Source organism: Lemur catta, chromosome 3 (assembly GCF_020740605.2).
Source record: "Lemur catta isolate mLemCat1 chromosome 3, mLemCat1.pri, whole genome shotgun sequence".
In the NCBI taxonomy this organism is placed as follows: Eukaryota; Metazoa; Chordata; class Mammalia; order Primates; family Lemuridae; genus Lemur; species Lemur catta.
In genome coordinates this window covers 23,985,131-24,010,074 of record NC_059130.1, presented here as the reverse complement: position 1 = coordinate 24,010,074, position 24,944 = coordinate 23,985,131, and the positions used below count along the sequence as shown (strand labels likewise).

The following is a 24,944-nucleotide window of genomic DNA, read 5'->3' as shown; positions in this document are numbered from 1 at the left end:
CTTCTGGATCTATTTGAGTTCCCTAGGATATAGGCTGCTTAGTAACGGTGAGAGGTAGATTCTTGTTTGGCCTGAGATCTTATAGAGTGGAGCCTCTGAAAGGCAAAGGTATGAAGTATTTCAGATGTTTTCTGTGATTGTCCCACTGCAGATGTGCTCCAGCCACCTGCAATTCTCACCTACCTAATTAACCACAAAGTGTAAAGTATGTAGATTTGGGAAGCACATAGGCCTATATTGAAATCCCAGGTCTTCTATTTATTAGCTATGTGACCTTGAGCAAGTCATAACTTCCCTGAGACTCAGATAACAGTAAGAGGCTGTATAGTCCAGTGGTTAAGAATGAAGACAGATCTGGGTTCAAATCCAGGCTGTACCACTAAAATCTGTTTGACCTAGGACAGATTAACTTCTCTAAGTCTTGGCTTTCTCATCTTTAAACCTATTAGTTTAAAGAGGACTAAATGAGATAATCCAAGTGCATATATAGTCACTGCTCAATAAATGATAGCTTATTATAAAAATATTTTGTCATAAAGTAATCTACCCTACTTTGTGTTGTGAAGATTAAGTGAAAAGGTTTCTTGAAGCAACAGGTGGTGTTCTTGTTCTGATGACCCATCTCCCAGACCCTGAAAATTTGTTTCTTCTACATGCTATTGTCTCCCTCCACTAAATCTTGTCCTATGCCTCATCTCATTTGAAGCTCTTGAGGTCATAATTAGCTGATTAAGGTTCTAATTGTGGAAATCAAATCTATTTTATTTCTTTAGATACCCAGGTATGTTCTGGGCTCCTCTTGAGACAACCAGAGTTCTTCAGCATCCTCAAGGAACATGTACACTTAAGCAGTGGCCTTCTAGAGACCAAGTCTCTCCCGCTGTTGCCTAACCCTGAGACTTGTGGCCTGTCTGGCCTATTAGGCAGGGACACCATTCTCTGTCAAACTGGTGTGTTGTTTTGTGCCAGGAAAGGGTCCATGGTGGCCCTCAGTGCACTTCATATAGGCTATAACTTGATCTATCTTTATGGAGCATACTGTTTCTGCAGCTGAGACTGAGGCCATACTTGTGCTGACAGATTTCCCTCATTTTTTTACCTTCAGCCAGCCCCCAAATGGAGGTGAATTTCTTTGACAGCTGGTTTATCTAATTCTTTACCTATATAATTAAAAGAACACTTAAAAAAAAATAAAACCCTGTGCTCACCAGTAGTAATGCAGCAAGAAAAAAAAGCCCCAAATAATTCATATCTTTAATCATAATTTTAACAATAAAGGGAAAACATTTATTCTCAACATTGTAAGTAAAGGTAAGCTCCTCTCCTCAAAGACACTTACTATGTCTAATTTGTTTTTTCATTCATGCAGTTTACAATACTGTGCCTGGTACACATTGGACACACAATAATTGGTGGGTGAATAAATAATAAGAGAACTAAGTGGAAGATTTCAGTCAAATCCTGATCGAAGGAGAGTTGGAACTTGAATCTACACAGTGCCAAAATAATTGATAATCATCTTGGGAGGGGACATTTCTGTCAGTTATCTAATTTTTTTTTTGTCTCGCTCTGCTGCCTGGGCTAGAGTGCAGTGGTGTCATCATAGCTCACTGCAACCTCAAACTCCTGGGCTCAAGTTATCCTTTGCCTCAGTCTCTGGAGTAACTGGGACTTCAGGCTTGCCCCACAATGCCTAGCTAATTTTTCTATTTTTAGTAGAGATGGAGTCTCACTCTTGATCAGGCTGGTCTGGAACTCCTGAGCTCAAGCGATCCTCCTGCCTTGCCTCTCAGAGTGCTAGGATTACAGGCATGAGCCACCATGACCAGCCTCCATTTCTTCTTCTTCCATTTTTTTTTTTGTTCATTCACTCATTGGATATTAAGCCCCTAATATCTGCTGGCAATGGAAGTAATATAAAAACAACTCCTACCATCAAAGAGCCCAGTCCAGTAGGGGAAACAAATATGTAAACAGATAATGGTAAATACAAAGAGTTGGTTGCAATGTAATATATCAGTAAGTACCAGGAGTATGTCACACACAGGCACACTGTTAGGGGTGGGGTGACAGGGTTGCAAGGGAAAACTTTACAGAAAAAATAATTTGGCCTGGGGGCCATCAAGGGTGAGAGGAGGCATTACGAGAGGATTAATCACCAGCTGCAAATGGACTTGTAGTAAATTAGAACAGTTTCGTGTTTAGGCTCTTTTGTGAAAGTAATGAGAAATGAGCCTGGGAAAGAAGACAGGGTCCTGCTCCTGAAGAGCCTTATAAACCATGTTAAGAACTTTGGGCTTATTCTGTAGGTTTTCATATGCATTTTAATGGGCTCCCTAGGGCTGCAGGGAGGAGAAAGGAGAGACGGGAAAACCACCCGGCTGTGACTGTTAAGCAAGAATTACTGAGAATCTGAACTTAAACGGCGGTGGAAATAGTGAAGACAGATTTTGTTTTTTGGGGTTTTTTTTTTTTTTTTTTTGCTTTTTAAAATTTTTAATTTTTGTTTATTTGTTTATTTATTTATTTGTGGAAGGGATGCTTAAAAAATTTCCCCCTCTGCCCTTTTCTAACTCAGAGTTGTGTTAAAAAATTGAGCTTGATCTTTTCGCTCAGCTTTCGTCCCCAGGTTGCACCAGCCACGCATTACTCGCTCTACGCTCGGCACTACAATCTCCTCCCGTTTCCAAACTGCTCTCCTCAAGTCCGCTTTTGGGCCAGAGTTGCCGGCTCGGGCATGGGGGCGGGGTAGGGCGCGTGGGGAGCAGCGGTAACGTCAGCGGCGGTTAAATGCGACAGTTGGTGAAAACGAAGCCCACCCGGGAAGCCGGGCGCGACCGCCGGCCTGCGGCCGTGGCGCTCCGAGGGGCGTGGCGGAGGCGGGCTTTGCGGCGGAGGCCGCCCCGGCGCTGCCGCTGGCGGGCGGAGTCGCGAGAGGAGGCTCAGTCGGAGCCGGCCGGGCGCCGCTCCCCATTGAGCAGGTCGGGCGCGGGGCCTGGGTGGGCGAGGTTTGAGACCAAGCTCTTGTCGCAGCCCAGGATTGCGGGCTTTTGGGCCCTGCAGGGGCGGGGCGGGGCAGGGCCAGGGGCGGAGTTTTAAACCCAGCCCTCGGGTTCTCCTGTCTGATTGAGCGGGGCGGGTCCTGGGGCGGGTCCTGGGGCGGGTCCTGCCCTGCGTTTTGACAGTTGTCTCGCACAGCCGCCTCCGAGTTCGGTGGGTTTGGGAACCTGTGGCCCGGCTCTCTGCGCGTCCCCGTCCCCCCGTGGCCCTGACCCCGGCCATGAAGCGCATCTTCTCCTGCTCCAGCTCACAGGTGGCGGTAGGTCCCAAATGTGGATGGATGGGGCTGGGGCTGGGGTCCAAGCCTTGTGGTGACAGAAATCTTGAGTCCCATCTCCGTGCATCATCGCATTTCTTTTTTTTATCGGTCTTTCCAGCTCTTCTCCTACAATGCAGCCGCCTGCCAGCCCTGCCTTCCTGAAGACCCTGTCCCCCAGCCTTTAACTTGCCTTTTCTAACCTTTGGCCTCCCCAAAGTCCTTTCCCTTGGCCCCTTTCTTGTCCTCCTAACATCTACACCCCCAACTTCTGGTGTGTTTTCTGCAGCCCTGTCCTCTCCCCAAGGTCCTGTCCGCTACTTCTGCTCTGTCTCCCGGTACCGAACCACCCCCAAACGTCTCACCCAGTCCCTGCGCAGCCCTGTACTCCATTCTATCCCCCCAAGTCCTGCCCCACAGCCTCGTTTTTCAGTACTGCCCTGTCCCCACAACATTGCCCTCCCATATGGTCCTATTCTTGATGTTTCCTGTCAGCCCGACAAGTACCCCCTGCGCCTTCTGCTAACCCTTCTTCACAGTCTCCTCTGTGCTTGCCTCCATCCCACCCCATGCCAATTCCACTCCCGTCTCTCACCTGCACTGCTGGCCCTCAGACATCACTCCAAATCTGTTTTAATTGGTGCTCCCATGACAGCAGCCTTCTGTTCTCCCCTTAAACCTCTGCCCTGCTCTGCCCAGTGGTTGACAACCCACGTTTCCCTCTTTTGCCTGGACTTCCTTCTGCCTGCTCACTGTGGGTTAATCTTGCAGTCTGGCTAGCCTGATAGGCACTGCCAGAGGATGCACAGTTGCCTGGCTGCTCCCCAAGGGACTGGGTGAGTTGCCTGCAGAATCCACCCCAGCCAGTTCACTGCAGTGTCTGGTCATCAGACTGGTTCTTGGGCCAGTCAAGGCCTTCTACCTGCTTCTCACCAGACTCCTCTTCCTTTACCCTGAACTCTCACCCAGTTTTTCAGGGCTTGTACTCTCTGTTTCCTTTGATTGAGTTGGGGGAAAGTGATGGTGAGAGAAGAGGATAGAGCAGACTCACTCTGAGGGTTCTCAGCCGAAGTCATTCTATTCCCTATATTCTCCCAGAACAAAACACATGAAAGATTATAGGCCAGGCGCGGTGGCTCATGCCTGTAATCCTAGCACTCTGAGAGGCCGAGGCGGGTGGATCGCTCGAGGTCAGGAGTTCGAGACAAGCCTGAGCAAGAGCAAGACCCCCATCTCTACTAAAAATAGAAAGAAATTATCTGGCCAACTAAAAATATAATAGAAAAAATTAGCCGGGCATGGTGGCGCATGCCTGTAGTCCCAGCTACTCGGGAGGCTGAGGCAGTAGAATCGCTTAAGCACAGGAGTTTGAGGTTGCTGTGAGCTAGGCTGACGCCACGGCACTCACTCTAGCCCGGGCAACAGAGCGAGACTCTGTCTCAAATAAAAAAGGAACAAAGAAAGAAAGAAAAAGAAAGAAGATTATAGAAGGTGATGGCTCAGGGAGGATATTGCTTCTCCTTGTCTAAAGATCTCTTACAGAGAGATCTTCTATGTGGGGATGGAATTTTCTGTGGAGGTTAGAATTATGGCTCCTTTAGAAGTGAATTAGCCAGCTACTTGACTTAGTGGTATCCTTCATAAGCAAACATGAGAAATGCTCAGTTAGCTCACTGCATGGGCAGGCCACAGCATCCTGGGAGCAAGCTATGAGGCAAGAGTAGGAACTCTGTTGAGGCCTGTCCTTGTCCCACTTACATTTGCTTCTTCACTTAGTTTCCACACATTGATCAACCAGTTAAAAGGCATTTACTATGAGAGGTACGAGAAACTGAGGCTATCCAGGCTTGTCTTAACTCATAATAATTTTTTTTATTCCTATGGATTCTTCCCTAGTTACTGAAAGTCCTCAACATTGCCCTTCCCTTTCAGATTTGTGGGGTCTGCCTGCTCCTTAGGAGCAGGAAAAACTATTCCATTCTTGCTGATTCTCCAATCCTTGGGCAGTGTCTCCTTTTTGAGATGCTGGAGTGAGCAATGGGCTGGCTCTTGTTTTATTTATTTATTTATTTATTTATTTATTTATTTATTTATTTATTTATTTATTTATTTATTTTTTGAGACAGAGTCTCACAGCAACCTCAAACTCCTGGGCTTAAGCGATCCTACTGCCTCAGCCTCCCGAGTAGCTGGGACTACAGGCATGTGCCACCATGCCCGGATAATTTTTTCTATATATATTTTTAGCCGTCCAAATCATTTCTTTCTATTTTTAGTAGAGACAGGGTCTCGCTCTTGCTCAGGCTGGTCTCGAGCTCCTGAACTCAAACAATCCACCCGCCTCGGCCTCTCAGAGTGCTAGGATTACAGGCGTGAGCCACCGCGCCCAGCCTGGGCCGGCTCTTGGAATGTGAAACCATCCCTCTGTCCTTGACTCTAGCTGTGCAGAGGTTTGACCATGAAGAACATCCACTCATTCTAAACTCATTATAATAAGATCTTAGTATAATGAGATTATAGGAAGTAAACTGGGTGAATTTAGAATTATCTAGCTGGAAAGAAAACTATTTACTTGGACAGACTGGGGTCACAGAAAGCCTGACAATAGGCCAGTATCAGCTGCAAATTGTTTCCTCATGAAATTTCCCCACATTTCTCATGATAAGTTTCTCTACTCCCTTGGGTGGCTAACCACTCTAGACCCAACTGTCAGAGAAATAGTGTGACAGCATTTCTGGCTGCTCTGAAAGCCTGGCTCCCCGGTTATACTGGAAGATTGCCCTGCCCCATGTCCACTCACACACCTAGGTCCAGGGCCAAGAGCCCCGTGCCCTGTCTGAGGTAAGGACTGAAATTCTTTAAGATTCTTAAAAATGTTAAAGAATGAACATTTTTAAAGTTCACTCTTTAAAATGAACTTTTTTCATTTTAAAGTTAATTTAAAAAGAAAGTTAACCTAAGTTATCCACTATGTAGGAAAATCAACAAACAAAAATCTAGCTCCTATAATTCATTTTATTTTAGTCAAGTAGAGGATATTTTTGAGGGTATCTTACATATGAGCTTATTCTGCCTAGGTAGGAAATAGACCAGAAAATAACTTTAAATGGTTGGCACTGATCAGCTTAGAGGAATGTCTATTGTATTTGAAATATTGAGAGTTGGGTCCTGGTTCTTCCAGGGCAGCCTTTTTTTTTTTTTTGAGACCGAGTCTCATTCTGTTGTCTGGGCTAGAGTGCCATGGCGTCAGCCTAGCTCACAGGAACCTCAAACTCCTGGGCTCAAGCAATCCTCTTGCCTCAGCCTCCCAAGTGGCTGGGACTATGGGCACACAACACCATGCCCGGCTAATTTTTTCTTTTCTTTTTTTTTTTTTTTTTTTGAGACAGTCTCGCCCGGGCAGTGTTGCCCGGGCTAGAGTGAGTGCCGTGGCGTCAGCCTCGCTCACAGCAACCTCAAACTCCTGGGCTTAAGCGATCCTACTGCCTCAGCCTCCTGAGTACCTGGAACTACAGGCATGCACCACCATGCCCGGCTAATTTTTCTATATATATTTTTAGCCATCCAAATCATTTCTTTCTATTTTTAGTAGAGATGGGGTCTCGCTCTTGCTCAGGCTGGTCTCGAACTCCTGAGCTCAAACAATCCACCCGCCTTGGCCTTCCAGAGTGCTAGGATTACAGGCGTGAGCCACCGCGCACGGTCTTAATTTTTTCTATTTTTAGTGGAGGGGGGGGGTCTCACTCTTGCTCAGGCTGGTCTCGAACTCCTGAGCTCAAGGGATCCTCCCACCTCCACCTCCCAGAGTGTTAGGATTACAGGCGTGAGCCTCCTTGCCTGCTGGCCCAGGACAGCCTTTCTATTTCCATTCACCTGTAGCCACTTTTTATCTGTTGGTGTGCTTCCATCTTGATAAAATGCTTATTGGTACACAGCCAGAGATAAGAAGAGGGTAAAATTACTTCTACAAAGGTCCCCTAATCTCAACTATAGAAATACAAAGTTTATGCTTGTTAGTGAGTCTGGTGATTAATTTGGTGATTGCACCCTCGAGGCTGTGAAGGTAATCCAGTGCCTCCTTTCCAAGGTGCTGGGGTAAGCTGTGGACTGGATATTGGAATTTGAAAGCATTACTCTATCTTTCTTTACTACAGCTCTGTGGAGGTTTGGCCACAAAGAATTTCCACCCATTCTAAACTCTTCTTAACATAATGAGATTATAGGAAGTAAATTCAGTGGCTTTAGAACTATTTAGCTGGAAAGAAAAGTATCCACATTGGTAAGAAGCACTTTCACCACCTATACAGACTGGTTATTATTCATTGGCTGATATGAGCAAGATCCCTTCTTCCCATTGTCCTGGCTGGAGAATTGTGAGCCCAGGAACATCCAAACTGTGCTCAGCAAGACCAAGAAGGATGGGGATTGGAACTAATATTTATTATGTGCCTACTATGTGACAGACAGGGAGCTGGATGCTTTATATGTTGTCATATCGTTAGGAAACTAAAGTTCAGCGATGTTGTTACATGTCTAAATTAACAGAGAGAAATCAAGATTTTAAATGGAGAACTTCAAGCTGAGGTTAGCTGATGGCAGTACTGTGTGGTGGAGACATAGTTCCAGCTCTCTGCTTTTCCTGGGGATGACCTGGTCCCCAAAGGGCATTGGAAAATGTGTTCTTACATGTCAGAGTCTGACAGTATGTGGGGGAGTCATTTTGCTTGTTTTATCCTTGAGAATTAACCTGTTTGGAAACTCTTCTCTGTGCTGGGAATAGAGTCTGACAGTGGGTGGCTTTGCCCTGGAGGCAGTTTGAGACTGTTATCTGGAAATAAGTAAACCTTTTTCCATAGCTTGTAGTAGTGTGGTGGGTCTGGTGGTGAGAACTAGAAATTGGGCATCAGGTGGCCTGGGTTCTAATTCCAATTTTGCCACTCTCGTGTGTGATCCTGGACAGTTATCGAACCTCAGTGTGCCTCCATTTCTTCTTCTGTCAAAGAGATAGAATAATATCAGTGCTAACTACTTTACAGGATGTTGAGAAGCTAATTGAAACAGCACTTGAAAAGGCTGTGAGGAGTTGCAAGTGCTGTACAGGAGTATTACCTCAGAATCCATCTAACCTAGATAATTTTATGGTTTGGGCATTTAAATCTTTCCTGTTGTTGACTAATAATTTGCCCTGGCTATGTAAACAGTATTTTAAAATGAGTTATTGGGCTTCCACAGACCCTATTTTTGTCCCCTCTCCCCCACCCATGGCCTATAGCTTCTTTCTTGTCAGTGATTATACCTCATAAAATGCAATGTGCCACCACCAATCTCCTACTACTTCCTGTTTTGTTGTAAGGATGCCATACATTTGTGTGGCTCTTTACAGTTTACAAAGAGATTTTATACACATTAGCTTGTTTAGTACTCACAACATGATGAGGAAGTTATTATTACCCACACTTTATAGATGAGGAAACTGGTTAGAGGTGTTTAATGGCTTACTCTAGGTCACATAGCTGAGAATGTAGCTGAACCAGGTCCCAAACGCAGGCTAGCTGATAAAATATTCATTTAGGGTCCTTTTCACCACACCATAGATCTTTGCCTCAATCCCTTCCTTCTCTCTTTTCCTTTCTCGAGACCAAACCAGGCTTTTCTGTATTTTCAGCCCTGGGTGTTTTTACATAGCTGTCTCTTTCACGCCCTGTAATACTTCAATTATTGTAATTGCTCTACCATCCGCAAAACTCAAGCTGGAATGACAGGACAATGCGTGCCCAGGTGTGGCTGCTGTCTGGGACAGCTGCTCCCCACCAGGGAAACTGGGAGCCAGGGGAGGGGGAAGAAGGGGAGCTGCCTCTTGCTGCCTCCTCAAGCACAGCTAGAGACCTATCTTTGCCTTTTTTGTTGTTGCCATGGAAAGGGAAGAGAGACTAGCCAAAGGGCATAGATATGATATGGGAAAACAGAAACTCTAGCTTCTCCTCCCAATTTGGGGCCCAAAGCCAATACACAGAGATGGTATGGGTAGGTATTTGGAGTTCTAGCTGTAAGCTGAAGCTAGGTGCCTTGGTTTCCTTCTCAAAGAACTGAGAACAAAAAGCAGGGCAGCAGGGGGAAGTGACAGGCAATGTGAGCCCACTTAGGAGTGGTCAGGCTGGCTCAGTTTGCCTAGAGAGCAAAAGGGAAAGGTTATGGCTATGACTGCTCTGAATTTGGACATCTAACAACACTAATCATAATGATGGTAAAAAAAGAGGTTTAAATACTATGCATACAGCACTGATAAATGATTTTTAATTCGTCGGTCCAGGCACCTTTTGGCTCAGACCTGGGAATAACTGTCAATAGTTATTGGTGGCATATGTGTTGGTTAATATTTAGTTAGCTGGCCCACCTAAGAAGGACTAAATGATCTAGGGTGAGTGACTTGTGGAACAGCCAAAGGACCTTAGGGACAGGGATGTTCCTTTTCTCTTGCTTGGCATCCTAACCATCTCCCTCTTTTCTTTCTGCATACCACCCCCATTCCCTATATTCACACAATTTGTGGCTCTGGACCAGGTGGAGAGATGGAATCGTCGTGATCAGAAGCTGCTGGAGGCAGTGCAGCGGGGGGATGTGGGACGCGTGGCTGCCCTTGCCTCCAGGAAGTCGGCCCAGCCCACCAAGCTAGACTCCAACGGCCAGTCCCCGTAAGTCCTCCTGCCCCTGCCCCTGGAACGTGGTTCCTTTTGAAAGCCCCAAACTCCAATATGATACAGGACCATAGAATGCCTACAATTTTAGAGCCCTTTTTGTTGTCTTGGTTCGCAAGCATATCAATAGACCTTTGCTACGTATCAAGTGCTACACAAAGTGAGGGAAGAAGATATGGTTCCTGAGCTCCATCCACCTCACAACCCAGACTGACAACACTGCCTCGAGAAGTACATAAATCCCATTAAACAAACAGAAAACTAATACATACACTAAATAGAATATTTCTTCATTGTGCAAGTAAGAGGGTATGTATGCTCGGGAAATTAGAAATGAAGTTGTAGCCGTGGGAGTACATGGCTAGAGGGAGTGATTAGGACAAGGAAAATATTATCCTTGTCTCTTCCCAAATAAGCTTTCAAATGTCCAGCCTTCTGCTCTGGCTGACTCTTTCTGTGACACTTTCAGTTCCGCTAAGTGTTCTGTGCTCAGAGAGGAAGGTAATTACATGTTCCCTGGACACCCCTGCAATAAAGTCTGAGATTCCTTGAGACCTGTAGCTCTTACTTCTGTCTTTGCCTCCAGCTCCCTCTGACTTTACGACATACAGCCTTCTCTTTCTTGGGAAGTCAGGCGGGGAGAGCTTCCTTTTTGGGATTGGCTTTGGGATAGGGAACATAGCAAGCAGTGCTTATTAAGATTGTGTCACTTCTCATCCCCTCATTGCTTCATCCCTCTGCCTCTTGGCCTTGATTCTGGCAGGTTTCATCTGGCAGCCTCCAAAGGCCTGACGGAGTGTCTGACCATACTGCTTGCAAATGGGGCTGACATCAACAGCAAGAATGAGGACGGTGAGTGAGACTGAGCACTGGACCACACTGCTTGTTTGTCCCTTTATAGCAGCTGTGGGGGCCAGTGGTGAGCCCTGCTGAAGGTTCCAACTGTGACCCCTTCCTTTTCTCCTCAGTAAGTCCTGGCCAGCCTCCCTCCAGGGGTTCCCCTCCCTGCAAGCTGGGCACACCTCACCCCCACTCCCACCTTCATCACAGGTACCAGGCACCTGGGGAACAGGAATTTCTGGCCCAGTATGGCTGAAAGCTTCTCTCTCTAATCTCCTTCTGATTATCTGTGAGTCTCTTGCCTTCCCTCCCTGTGAGTCATCAGCATGCATGGGGCCACCCACCCTCCCTCTCTCCCTCTTTCTGTTTCCAGGAAGTACTGCCTTGCACTTGGCCACCATCTCCTGCCAGCCACAGTGTGTCAAGGTCCTGCTTCAGGTGAGAGCAACCCCTTGATACTACCCTTGTGAAGGAAAGAAGTGGACCCAGAGTCTCCTAACTTTGTCTTATAGTTAGAAGCAATAGTTGGCCAAATGTACCCCTCTCATCCCTAATAAGAGGTCTGACAGTCATTTATTCATTTGTTCACAAACTTTTGTGTAACACCTACTATGTGCAGGCACCATGCTCAATACTACCCTTGAGGGCCGGTCACAAGACAAAGTTGCCAGGGACTATTTTTTTTTTTTTGAAACAGAGTCTCACTCTGTTGCTCAGGCTAGAGTGCTGTGGCGTCAGCCTGGCTCACAGCAACCTCAAACTCCTGGGCTTAAGCAATCCTTCTGCCTCAGCCTCCCAAGTAGCTGGGACTACAGGCATGCGCCACCATGCCTGGCTCATTTTTTCTGTATATTTTTAGTTGTCAGCTAATTTCTTTCTATTTTTAGTAGAGATGGGGTCTCGGTCTTGCTCAGGCTGGCCTCGAACTTCTGAGCTCAAACGATCCGCCTTGGCCTCCCAGAGGGCTAGGATGCCAGGGACGACCTTTGCCATTGGCAGAGCCACTGCAGAGACAACTGTTATGAAGGGCAAGTGGAAGGAGGGCAGAGGTGTTCAAATTAAATCAAAGCTTTACTGTCTGGTTTTTTGTTTGTTTGGTTTTTGGGATTTTTTTTTTAATTTGACTGTTAATAGCATCTTTGTTTTTTTTTTTTTTCTTTTTTCTTTCAGCATATTACGGGGGTACAAATGTTTAGGTTATGTATATTGCCCATGCCCCACCCGAGTCAGAACTTCAAGCATGTCCCTCCCCCAGAATTTTTTTTTTGAGATGAGATCTTACTATGTTGCCCAGGTTGGAGTGCAGGGGCATAATCATAGCTCACTGCAACCTCAGACTCCCAGGCTCAAGCCATCCTCTTAACTCAGCCTCCGAAGGAGCTGGGGTTACAGGCATATGCCACCATGACTGGCTAATTTTTTAAACTTTTTGTAGAGACTGGTCTTCAACTCCTGACCTCAAGTGATCCTTCCACCTCAGCCTCCCAAAGTGCTGGGATTTTGAGGAGTTTATTGTCTTGTAGCATAAAGACAAATATACACAAGATGACATGTGGACAATTTATAAATGAGTCTCTAAAAGTGCAAAAGGCATAGTTACCTTAACAGGCCACTGGAAAAATGGGTGTTCTGCTTTTATTCTTCCTGATCCTTTCCAAGTTTCACAATTATGATTCTAAAGTACCAGCCATTGACTCAGGTGTCATTTTCCCTAATGTGTTTATTTGCCTATCATCTGATTTTTCTTAAGCCCTAGGATTAGAATCCAGGGCTGAAACTCATGGCTGCCTATCATCAGCAAGAAATGAACTGGGCTTGCCTAGTAGATGGCCTCCCCCAGAGCCTTGGTCCTCCTGCCCCTCCCCATATTACCATGGAAATTGGTGACCCAGCAGGGGGTATGGGTTGAGATGTTAATGCCAAGCTCCATGCCGCTTCCCTTTGTGGCCATTTGCAGCATGGTGCTAATGAAGATGCTGTGGATGCAGAAAACCGTAGTCCATTGCACTGGGCAGGTGTGTGCCAGGGGACTGGTGGGAGCAGGGCTGCAGGGACTATAGGGTGGGAAAGGGAGGGGGAGGGGAGGGAAGGGTAGCCAGCGCCAACCGCTGAAATGGCTGGAGGGGATGTTGAGTCAAGGTCTGAGTAGGTGCCCTTCACACTTCCACTTAACCCAACAATCCTTCAACCCTCCCCAGCCTCCTCTGGCTGTGCCTCAAGTGTGCTCCTGCTGTGTGACCATGAAGCCTTCCTGGACGTGTTGGATAATGTGAGTGGCAGCTGGGCAGCGCCCTACACGGGGAGGCTGCTGCTCTCTCTGAGCTTTATTGGCAAATTCTATGACGTGGGGTTGTGCAGCACCACCCTCCTCTCCGTTCCCCTCCTGCTTCTCCTCCTCTTCCTCACAGAGAGGTTAAGCCTTATCTTCTAGAGAGCTTCTAACCCTCCAAAAGGGAGTATTTAGCCCCAGGAGCTGGGCTTTTTTTCTGGAGAGGTGTGGGGAGAGAGGAGTTGGTAGGACGGTGTCAAGCCCCTGCCTCTCCCTGGCTCCTCATGAAGCACTTCCTACGATCTGTGCAGGATGGACGCACACCCCTGATGATCGCATCGCTGGGCGGTCACGCAGCTATCTGCTCACAGTTGCTGCAGAGAGGTGCCCGAGTCAATGTTACAGACAAGGATGACAAGTGAGCTCTCCCAGTCTTCCCACCCCAGTTTTTAGCCCCTGACCAAATTGGAAAGGAGTCAATGGGCAAAGCAGTGTGTGTGTGTGTGTGTGTGTGTGTGTGTGTGTTGAGGAAGAAGGAAGGCTGGTGTCTGTGTTCTTGTGAACACTCTTCCCTCCCAGTGGTGATTCAGAAGAGCTCTGCCTGCTGCCACTATCATCTGCCAGCATAGATGACCTCAGAAGTAGAATTGATACTTCTGGACCCAGTGGCTTAATTTACTGATTTTCAAACTATCTGCTAAGCAAGGGGATTCTTTCTCCCAACAAAAAATTCATGTAGAATCTCAATGTATAAAACAGGTAAAAATGGAACGCTTCCAATTGGCCACCCGTTTCCTGATGCTGTAACTCCAAGGAATGGCATTTAAAAAGTCTGGTCTGGTCTATTGTTGGTCTGTTGTTATCTGACCCCACTGAGTGGGAGCTCACCCTGTGAGTGGACTTTCTGGAACCAGGACTCCTGGGTTCTGTGGGGAGAGCCTAGGTCAGATTTGTCTCAACCCACAGGTCGGCTTTGATCCTGGCCTGTGAGAAAGGCAGTGCTGAGGTGGCGGAACTGCTCCTGGGCCACGGAGCAGATGCAGGGGCAGTGGACAGGACGGGGCACGATGCTCTGCACTATGCTCTGCACACGCAGAACAAGGCACTGTGGAGGCTGCTACGGCGGGCCTTGAACAGGCGGCGGAGGGGCGGTAAGGGCCTTTTTGTAATTTCAGATTCTCCTCAATAGCCTTAGAGTTGCAGAAGCTTCTTAGAATCCCATTTGTTCCCATGGAAGTAATTCATCTGACAAATAATTTTCGCCCTAGTTGAGAGTTTACTTATTTATTGCTGCTACTAGGAGATGAACCAAAATTCCCAAAAGCATGGTCATAAAATTCCTTAATGCAGCCTTGTCTCTCACTGAGGACAACTCTGGCCAGTGCCATTACTAGCATTTATGCCTTGTCATTGCACATCTATTTGTGTGATTTGTGGGCTAATCTCTCTCTCCCCTACCACACTGGAAACCCCTCAGATAACAGGCCATGTCTGTTTCGCTCACCACTGAGGTCCTGGTGCTTATAACAGTGCCTGGCACAATGACCAATAAATAAATGAGTGAACAAAATGAATGAGCCGGCCCTCCTCTGGCACAGGAAACTAAAGTTGCTGGGTAGTTAGGGACCCATTGAACAGGGTGGCTCCTGACACCAGGAAGACATGTGGTGAGGGTTATCACACTGAAGGGCCACTCCTCTCAGACAAAGTCTAAGGATAGAGTGTGGGCTAGAAGCACATCAGACCTGTTTTCTCTCTCATTTCCCCCATATCTTTTCTTGTAGGTCAAAGGCTAGTCCAATACCCAGATCTTGCATCTCAGGTAAGATCTTACGTGCCTCCCCCTTTTGCTTCTGACTCACCCCAAGCTATCCCAGTGAGACCATTTCCTTGTGGTCCTTGGGGCATCAAGAGGCTCTGAGACGAAAGGCCCTCCTGGGGCTAGGTTAGCTGCATGGCCTTACTTCATTGTTCTGTTTTCAACATAGGCCTCTCCATCTGAGCCCCAGGTGGGTTCTCCACCTAAGAGCCCATGGAGAGCAGAGCCCGAGGAGGAGCAGGAAGAAGAGGAGGATGAAGATCCATGCTCAGAGGAGTGGAAGTGGAAGTATGAAGAGGAGCAGAGAAAAGTTTCTCAGTTGGAACAAGAGCTGGTGCGCAAAACAGAGGAGTGTAAGACTCAAGCTGCGGCCTACCTGGGCCTAGAGAACCAGATTCGAGAGCAGTTACAGGAGCTGGAGTTCCTCCTATCCCAACAGCCTGCAGGTCCACGAAAGCGGGGCCCTAGTCTAAGGCCTGGAGGGGATGGCATGGAGCAGGTCTGTCCCCTGGACCTGCTGGTGGAGCACATACAAGAGCTGAAGAAGCAGCAGCAGGTAGCAGCCACAGCCAACACAACATTAGCTCCCAGGAAAGCTGAGGATTCAGCCCCAGGAGAGGTTCAATATGAAGTCCATGGAAGGTTCCAACCACAGGAACAGGGGCCACCCCAGAGCCCAAGGTCTGAGACCACTGGGAAAACCACAGAACAGCAAATGACCACCAGTGGGGGACAGACCCTTGGCCCTGATCATACTAACCCGTTGTCTCCTGGCCTGAAGGAGAGACCCCAAGCCCCAGGGGTTGAACCAGCAGGCACAGTGGTTGAACCAGTGGGCATAGCAGCCATGGACCAGCTTCTGCTACAACTAAGGGAGGAGTTGGCTGCAGTTTGGCGAGAAAAGGATGCTGCCCGGGGGGCTTTGTCAAGACCAATCCTAGAGGGAGCCCTGGGGACTCCCCGGGCTGAGGCTGCAGCAGCTGCCTGGGAGAAGATGGAGGCCCGGTTGGAGCGGGTGCTGGTGAGGCTGGATCGGGCAAAGGCAGGACTACAGGTGAAACCTGCCCAGGAGTCCCAAGAGGGAGGCCCAAAGGCAGCCCCAGGGAGCATCAGAGAGAATGAAGAGAAGAAGAGGTCTCCTGGGGCTCGAGGAGAACCTCTAGGGGCCCCTGGAGGAGAACAGGCCCCAGGAGGAGGCCTGGCAAAGGGACAGTTGGAGAAGGAAGTGTCAACACTGAGACTGAGCAACAGTAACTTGCTGGAGGAGTTGGGGGAACTGGGACGGGAGCGCCAGAGGTTGCAGAGGGAGCTGCAGTCCCTGAGCCAGCGGTTACAACGCGAGTTTGTGCCCAAGCCAGAGGCGCAGGTCCAGCTACAGCAGTTGCGGCAGAGTGTGGGGCTACTGACAGATGAACTGGCCATGGAGAAGGAGGCCACAGAGAAGCTGCGGAAGCGCCTGGCCTCCCAGAGCAGTGGCCTTCGAGGGCTGTGGGACTGCCTGCCCCCAGATCTAGTGGGCAAGGGGAGCGCAGGGAGCACAGTGGCCGAGCCCTTGGAGGAGCTGCAGGCCTGCATCAGTACCCTGGTGGACCGGCACCGTGAGGCCCAGCAGGCGCTGGCTCGGCTGGAGGAGGAAAACCAGCAGCTGCGGGGGTCCCTGGCCCCAGGTGGGGAGCCAGGCGTCTCCTCAAGGGCCCCGGCATCCCCCCAAGTGGCTGCTCTGGAGCAAGACCTAGGGAAGCTGGAGGAAGAGCTGCGGGTGGTTCAGGCCACGATGAGTGGGAAGAGCCAGGAGATCGGGAAGCTGAAGCAGCTGCTCTACCAAGCCACGGAGGAAGTGGCCGAGCTGAGGGCCCGGGAGGCCGCCAGCCTGCGGCAACATGAGAAAACTCGGGGTTCGCTGGTGGCCCAGGCCCAGGCTTGGGGTCAGGAGCTAAAGGCCCTGCTGGAAAAATATAACACAGCCTGCCAGGAAGTGGGCCGGCTGCGGGGGGCCGTGGCTGAGGAGCGCCGCAGGAACGAGGAGCTGGCGGCTCAGGCCGCTGAGCGGGAGCAACAGGCCAGAGAGATGCGCGGGCGATCGGAGCAGTTCGAGAAAACAGCCGAGCTGCTGAAAGAGAAGATGGAGCATCTCATCGGGGCTTGCCGGGACAAGGAGGCCAAGGTGAGCAGCTGAGAGCGCCATGGGGAGCACTGGGGACAGTTTCTGTGTGTTTGGGGCTTTGCTCACCTGAATCCAGCAACCTTTGCTTGGTCAGATTAATACCCTCCAAGGGAGTATCCATCATTTGCAGGGCCCACATGGCGTTCTCCCGGGTCTGAGAGGGATTGGGGTTAAGATTGGAAGTGAGGGTTAAGATTGCAAGGTATTAATAGAAGAGAGAAGAGAGCTTAGGTACTAAAGTTTGGTACTCAGGGTTCAGAAGCAGTGTGCTCAGGGCTACCTCCAGTGGAGCACGGTAGTTTATTAGCATTTGACTTAAATAGTGTGTTAGCCCAGGAAGAGGCCCAATAGTGTGGTGGGTTGCTGTGGTTTTGCTGAGGTTCTGAGGAGGTGACTTAAACAGTATACATTTCACATAGTATAGCGTGCATAGAAATAGAAAGAATGTTATTCAGAATAGGAATTGGTGTGGGTGGGGTTAATTGAAGAAAGAAGGACTTTGGTGTTGTGCTGAAGAAGAAGATGGAAGTAGGACTCATGGGCAAAACAAAATACAGTGTTGTAGTTAAGAATGTGGTCTCTGGACTGAGGTTGTCTGGATTTGAACTTCAGTTTTAAAATTTATTCGTCTGATCTTTAGCAAGTTATTTAACATCTCTAAGCCTCAGTTTCTCATCTATAAAATGAGGATACTATCAGGGTGATTGTGACGATTACACTAGAAAGATACTATGTTTATTTAAAATACTCGCAACAATTTTTGTCACACGGGAAGTACTCAGTGAGAGGTAGCTGCTGTTATTCCTACCACCGCCGTTCCTATTACTGCTGGTTACCATTTAGGACATTTGTGCCCCTGCCTCACAAGCCACAAAAACTCATCTCCCTTTCCCTCAGTGGTCAGCAGCCAGAAGTAGGTTAGGATCCAGTACCAAGTTAAAAGCGTGGACCATGGAGTCAAAGAGATCTTGGTTCATATCATGATTTCATCACTTATTAGCTCTATGATTTTGACAAATTACTTAACTCAGGTTCCTCATCTACAAAATGTGGATAATAATACTTCCCTCAGAGAAGCATTGTTCTTCTCAGAAGACAAGCTGTTTTGAGTATTAAGTGAAACAATATATGTAAAAGTACTTGACACATATCAAATACTCAGTAAAAGGAAGTTGCCCTTGACCCTGGGCCCTTGATGTGGGCCTCTTTGGTTCCCTGTCTTTCCTTTCGGCCTCAGATCAAGGAGCTGTTGAAGAAGCTGGAGCAGCTTTCCGAGGAGGTTCTAGCAGTTCGGGGAGAAAATGCTCGCCTTGTCCTGCAGCTGCAGGTATGTTTTGGCCCTCAGAGAAATGGACGCTGCTAGAGAAGAGGGTGGAGTGGAAGTGATGTATATGTCAGAGACATTCTGGGGATTACAGAGGCCTGGCCAGGCAGTGGTCAAGGCTGGGCCAGGGAAGGGCCAAGGGAGCCTACCTGGTACAGGACTCTTGAATTTATTGCTACTCGTGCTTGGGTGCATGCAGGGAGGGTGGGCACATGACACCCATTGATGCTCACTCCCAGGATTACCAGAAGAACCACGAAGAGATCATCTCAACCTATAGGAATCATCTGCTGAATGCTGCTCGGGTGAGCATGGTGGAGCATACAGGCGGGTGTTAGAGACATAGAGCTGAGTAGGGGGCATTGCATTTGGGGTCCCTTCTCTTACTTGTACATACTTGCCATTTCTCAGAGAGCAGGAACCAGTGCTAAATCTCTGGATCGCATTGGGTAGATTGAGAGAGGTTGTGGATGAATGTGAGAGGGAAGAGGTGTTTACCCCTCCTTTTCAATTCCCTGATTCATTGGAAGGCCTTTTCTTGTTCCCAACCAAGGAAGAAGAGGTGGGTGGATTGCTCCATTGTTAGGAATAATAACTACAAAGAATGGAACACCTATTGTGTAGCAGGTGGTTTGCTTCATACGCTCACAGCAATGCTGAAAAGTAGACATCATTATCTTCCTTGGAAAAATAAGGAAACAGCCATGGAGAAGTTAAATACTATAAGTGAGGGTACACAGTAAAGAACATTCCATTATACCACAGAACCTTCTCCTCCACCTCTCTCTCCCCATTTTTTGTTCTTCATCTCCTTTTATTTCTTTCCTGCCACCTACAGGGCTACATGGAACAGGATGTGTATGATATCCTACTGCGAATCCTCAGCATAGAAGAGGAGTGAGGCAGCCTCATAGTGTGCCCTCAGGGATATGGGGTTTCTCTGTTGTGAGTTGTGGGTTGAGGGTAGTGAGGGAAGAAGCTTAGGAGAAAGGACTTGGGAAAGGAGGCTTATGGAAGGAAATGAGTTTCCTTTTACCCCTGTGTTGGCTGACACTGGGGAATCCTGTGGGGCATAGAGCATTCAAGGTGAGGTCCACTGAGAAGACACAATATGGAGAGTCCCTAGGTGGAGTCAGGAAACAGTGAGCAGGTGGACTAAGGGGGTAACTTATGAGATGGAGACTGAAAAGAAGGGTTGGGTGACTCTGCTAAGGTCTGGGGTAGGGAGATGCCGGTGAAAGATGAGTGATGGTGGAACAGTGGTGCAAAGTTGTTCCCTAAAGCGGGACTCTACAAATTCCAGGATCTCTTCTTCACTGTCATACCATTCATTTAAAAAGCAGTCATCCCCCAGTCTTTTCCCCACCCCTGCAGAGATGGTTCTCTTCTCCAGTCCAGACAGGTGAGGGTCCCTTTTAGCACGTTGACATGGGTGGGAGGAGACTGAGGATATAGAAGTGTGTGCATTTCATCCTTGAATTTCTTCTTTCAGGGAATAAGAGCATCCCTGGTTGACAGAGGCTCCAACAGGCTGTGGGGGTAGGGGTGGGGTGTTTGGCTATTAAGGGGTGGTGTGGGCAGGGCTGCACTTGACATCATGGACCTGGATCTGAGAAGCTGGACCCTGGAATCAGCATGGATGAGACCAGAGGAGGTGTGGATGGAAACAAGCCCTGTGGAAAATAAAGCAGAAGGCCAGATGGTGCTGGGTGTTGGTTTTTTTTTTTCTGTCTAAAGAGGAATGGAGGAGGCTGGGCGCGGTGGCTCATGCCTGTAATCCTAGCACTCCTGGGAGGCCGAGGCAGGAGGATCGTTTGAGCTCAGGGGTTCGAGACCAGTCTGAGCAAGAGCGAGACCCCGTCTCTACTAAAAAGAGAAATAAATTATATGGACAACTATAAATATATATACACATATAAAATTAGCCGGGCATGGTGGTGCATGCCTGTAGTCCCAGCCATTCGGGAGGCTGAGGCAGAAGGATCGCTTGAGCCCAGGAGTTTGAGGTTGCTGTGAGCTAGGCTGATACCACGGCACTCTAGCCTGGGCAACAGAGTGAGACTCTGTCTCAAAAAAAAAAAAAAAAAAAAAGAGGAGTGGGGGAAAGAATCTTTTTCATTCCTTTTTTCTTAAAAAATTTTTTTTAAAAAGTGGACTTTATCTTTTAGAGCCGTTTTAGGTTCACAGTAAAATTGAGTAGAGGGTATGGAGATCTTCCATATATCCTCCGCCCCTACATATGCGTAGTCTCCCCCACTATCAACATCCCTCACTAGAATGGTACGTTGGTTATGATAAATGAACCTACATTGACACATTATCATCACCCAGAGTCCATACTTTACATTAGAGTTCACTCTTGGTATTGTACATTTTATGGATTTGTACAAATTTATGATGATATGTATCCACTGTTATATTAACAGAGTATTTTCTTTTTTTTGGCTGTTCTTGTGGCAGCATAACAGAGTATTTTCAATGCCCTAAGAATGCTCTAAGAATAGTGCCTTGCCTATTTATCCCTTCCTTCCCCCTAACCACTGGCAACCACTGATCTTTCTACTGTATCCATAGTTTTGCCTTTTCTAGAATGTCACATAGTTAAAGTCATACAGTATGTAGCCTTTTCAGATTGGTTTCTTTAATTTAGTAATATACATTTATGTTTCCTTCATGTCTTTTCATGGCTTGATAACTCATTTCTTTTTAGCACTGAATAATATTCCATTGTCTGAATGTATGACAGTTCATTTATTTATCCATTCACCTACTGAAGGATGTCTTGGTTGCTTCCAAGTTTTGGCAATTATTTCCTTCCTTTTTGATTGCAAATAGCCCTATAAGTCAGTAGCTTTCAGAAAAACTTTGATTATTATCTGTAGTAAGAAATACATTTTATATCCTGTGTGTACATACCTGAAATAATAGTTACCCTTACTATAATATTTCTCTTCTATTCTCTGCTATTATACTCCACCAAAAAATACCGGTCATAATCCATCCACTAACGGATCAAGGCTCACTGTTTGAAAAACAGCCCTCTGTGAAAATGGGATTTGACACCCTTCTCTCTTTCTCAAATCTGTTTCTTATTGACAAAACTCTAATCTTTTTTCTCTACCTTAGGACACCTGAATCCATGATCTTTTATTAAGGAGAAGGGGAGATTGAAGGACCTGGGTTTTCTTCAAGATGTACAATCTAAAATAATCTATCATGCGTTAAACAGTGTGTCTAGATTTGACACACATGATCTCATGTGGTCACTGTTCTTTGTACCAGGTACAAAGAGGGATGAAAAGTCTGATTCCTGGGAAAAGAATGGATACCCAGAGTTTGCTGCTTCCCTCTAGTCCTGTCCTCAGACGGAAAAAAAATGTCTGTCTGGACCACTTCCCCTGGGTCTCCTCCCCTTCCCGCCCCTCCACCACCCAGACTGCTAGGTGAGAACGAGGCAGTGAGTTCCTCCAAAATCTGGAATTGCGGTTTGTTGGCCCACGCTAATCCCTCCCCATTCTTTCTCTCAGCCCGCCCTCTGCTGGGTTGTGCTGGGTCAGGCAGCAGCAGTTTGGCAGTGAAGAGACAGGGTGGGAGAAAAGAGGAGGGGCTGCCATGGAGGACAGGGGCTGCACAAGCACTGCAGAGGCTGGCTCCAGAGTTTGGCTGAGGGGGAAAAGAACAGCTGAAATATGTAGATCAGATCTTAGAGAAGGTGCAGGGCTGCTTTGAGGTTTGTGTAGATGGGCACAGGACTGCTTTAAGGCTGGGGGATTGGAGAGAGGAGGGATTGATGGAGAAGGGGAGAAGAGGTGCAGCTTTCAAAGGAAGAACATCAAAAGAGTTTGAGTCATTTCTATTAAGGGGAACAGAACCTCTCTTGGCCTACCTGCTCTCAGTTACCAAAAAATATAAAAGGACTGTTACATGCCTCATTATATAGGGGGTGTGGGGTGGGAAGAATAAACTGCAGAGAGAAGGGTCCAGAGAGGGGCAGATCATTTGGCTAAGCTCAAGTATGAGTCAGGAAACAGCTTTGGTAATGGAAGCCAGGCCTTTGGCTCCCTCCAGGGCTCCTGGAAGCTGATCCCAGGATGGGCTGAGCTGTGGGAGTGGTGAGTGATGTTCATGTTAACACAGGAGTGGAACCCCCAGGCCCTGGTTTTCTCAATCTTTCTCCATACAACCCCACAAACTGTTACCCCAACAACCCAAGCCTTGAAAATTTCCTTGATTTCATAAATAAATGCTTTTCCCCAAAGTAACTCTAATCCTGATGTTCCCTTTATTTTTCCTGGGGTGTCTGTTTAACAGGACTTCAGCAGGGACTTATCATTCATTCCTGCTTCATCTCCTCATTCCTCAGACTTCAGATGTAGGAGTGTGTGGATAAGAGTAAGTGAAACTTGGTGGGCCATGATCAGGTTCAGACTGTCTTTGAATGCCTTCCATCTGAAACTTTGTCTCTGATTTGCAATTTCCCTCCTTTGCCTGGTAACATTAACATATTAAACATATATTTAAGGAGTCTATTATGTGCCAGGCACTGGGGATATATTAATAGTTTGAACAGCACAGAAAAGTTTCTTCATGAAGCTTGCACTCAGGATGAGATTAAGGTGCCCTGGTTCCCAGTTTTCTGTTATCCTGTAGGGATGTTAGAACATATAACCTTAATCTAACTTTTAAAGGAGATTCCTCCTTCATGAAATCACTAGGAATCAAGGTGAGGTTGACTTTCTTTTATATTTTTTGCAACTGTATTGACATATGATAAACTGCATGCATTTAACGTATGCAACTTGATAAGTATTGTCATATGTACACACCTATAAAACTATCACACAATCAAGAAAATGAGCATATGAGCCTGGGCGCGGTGGCTCACGCCTGTAATCCTAGCACTCTGGGAGGCCGAGGTGGGTGGATCTCGAGGAAAGGAGTTCGAGACCAGCCTGAGCAAGAGTGAGACCCCCGTCTCTACTAAACAAAATAGAAAGAAATTATCTGGCCAACTAAAAATATATATAGAAAAAAAATTAGCTAGGCATGGTGGCACATGCCTGTAGTCCCAGCTGCTCGGGAGGCTGAAGCAGTAGGATCGCTTAAGCCCAGGAGTTTGAGGTTGCTGTGAGCTAGGCTGACACCACGGCACTCACTCTAGCCCAGGCAACAGAGCGAGACTCTGTCTCAAAAAAAAAAAAAAAGAAAAAGAAAATGAGCATATGTATCACTCCCAAAAGTCCCCCCCTCCATCCCTTTTTATAATCCTCCCTACCCTCTTCTTCTGCATCTACTGAAAATTCTCAAAAATACAAACTGTAGTGACTTTTGAGCTAGAGGGCTGAGCAGACCAAAAAAAAAAAAAAAAAAAAAAAATGAGCGCAGGGCCTGATGAAGACTCAACTGTTGGAGAGGAGCAGTTGGGATTTAGAACTAAATACTTGAGCCTAAGTTGAGCTTGAGGGGCCCATCAATTTGGGCAGCAAAGCAGCAAGGAAAGAACCTTGTCGGGAGAGGTGGCCATCTTCCCTAGGGACAAAACCACAAGTAGCTGGGCATGGTCCTATTCAACAAGTATCTGGGAATATTGGTAGCTTGGCACCTTCAGTCTTATGACTTGGGTGGGCTCTCATGGGCAGGATTATACTGAAGGTTTAAGCTAAATGAGGGGATTATTCCTATTATTAAAGCACTATTTTGTATGCTGATTATGGGCTTAACATGTCTTGTCTCTGTTGCTAGACTGTTTACTCCTGCAAGGCTTTTATGTCCTCAGCACCTAACAATCCCTGCCTCATCAGCACTTATTTATTGAACAAATGCATTATCACTTAGGTGCCAGCCAACAATAAAAGGCTATGAGTCTTTCTAGTTCCTAGTATGGGTACACTGCCCTTTTAAAGTTGGCTTTTTCATGATTACCCTGCCTGTGAGTAATTGGCTTGGTTGAGATAGGGCCTCTGCAGGGTCCAAGGCTTTGGAGGAAGGAGAGTAGGTAGGTAGGTAGCTCAGAGACGCTCAGAAAGTTCCCTTGTAGTAAGAAAATCTGTTCACCATCAGGTACACCAAAGGTATGGAGTCTCTGTATTTGGGGCAGAGGGTGTTGGACCACATGCAGAATTAGGGTTAGGTACACTTTGGATTCAGCAGCCCAGGCTTTCCCCCAGGGAGAGGTCTCACTTCAAGGAAGAACCTCTTCATGCAGTCATATCACAGCTCTACACTTCTTTTTTTTTTTAATTTTTAATTTTTTTTGCCTCATGCTCTCGCTGTCTGACACACTGTCTCAGCAGCATGGCTCGACTCCAAGCCCGTACATTAGCGCGAGGGGTCACAGTGGCAGTGAGAACGATGATCTCCAAAAACTCCTCTCTCCTGATCCACTCACTCGAGGAGTTAATCTCTCCAGCGCCGGCTCGGAGTCCCTCCCTCTCCCGCCTGGGACTCCGCCCCTCTCCCCTCTCCGCGGTCCTGGAGGGCTTACCCTGTAGGGGGCGGCCCCAGCCGAATTGCTCCG

The 24,944-nt window shown here is 47.4% G+C and overlaps 1 protein-coding gene across 1 annotated transcript; it reads left to right on the top strand.

The window, feature by feature from the left end:
* The first annotated feature begins 3,280 nt into the window (after positions 1-3,280).
* Positions 3,281-20,137, top strand: ANKRD35 (ankyrin repeat domain 35). The gene is made up of 14 exons (XM_045546496.1): positions 3,281-3,319; positions 9,878-10,008; positions 10,775-10,863; positions 11,225-11,289; positions 12,809-12,866; positions 13,050-13,120; positions 13,432-13,538; positions 14,087-14,271; positions 14,905-14,942; positions 15,109-17,103; positions 18,341-18,430; positions 18,667-18,732; positions 19,266-19,372; positions 19,920-20,137. Exons 1-13 carry the CDS (start codon positions 3,281-3,283, stop codon positions 19,326-19,328), a joined length of 2,997 nt encoding a protein of 998 aa, XP_045402452.1. The 3' UTR covers positions 19,329-19,372; positions 19,920-20,137.
* Positions 20,138-24,944: the final 4,807 nt, after the last annotated feature.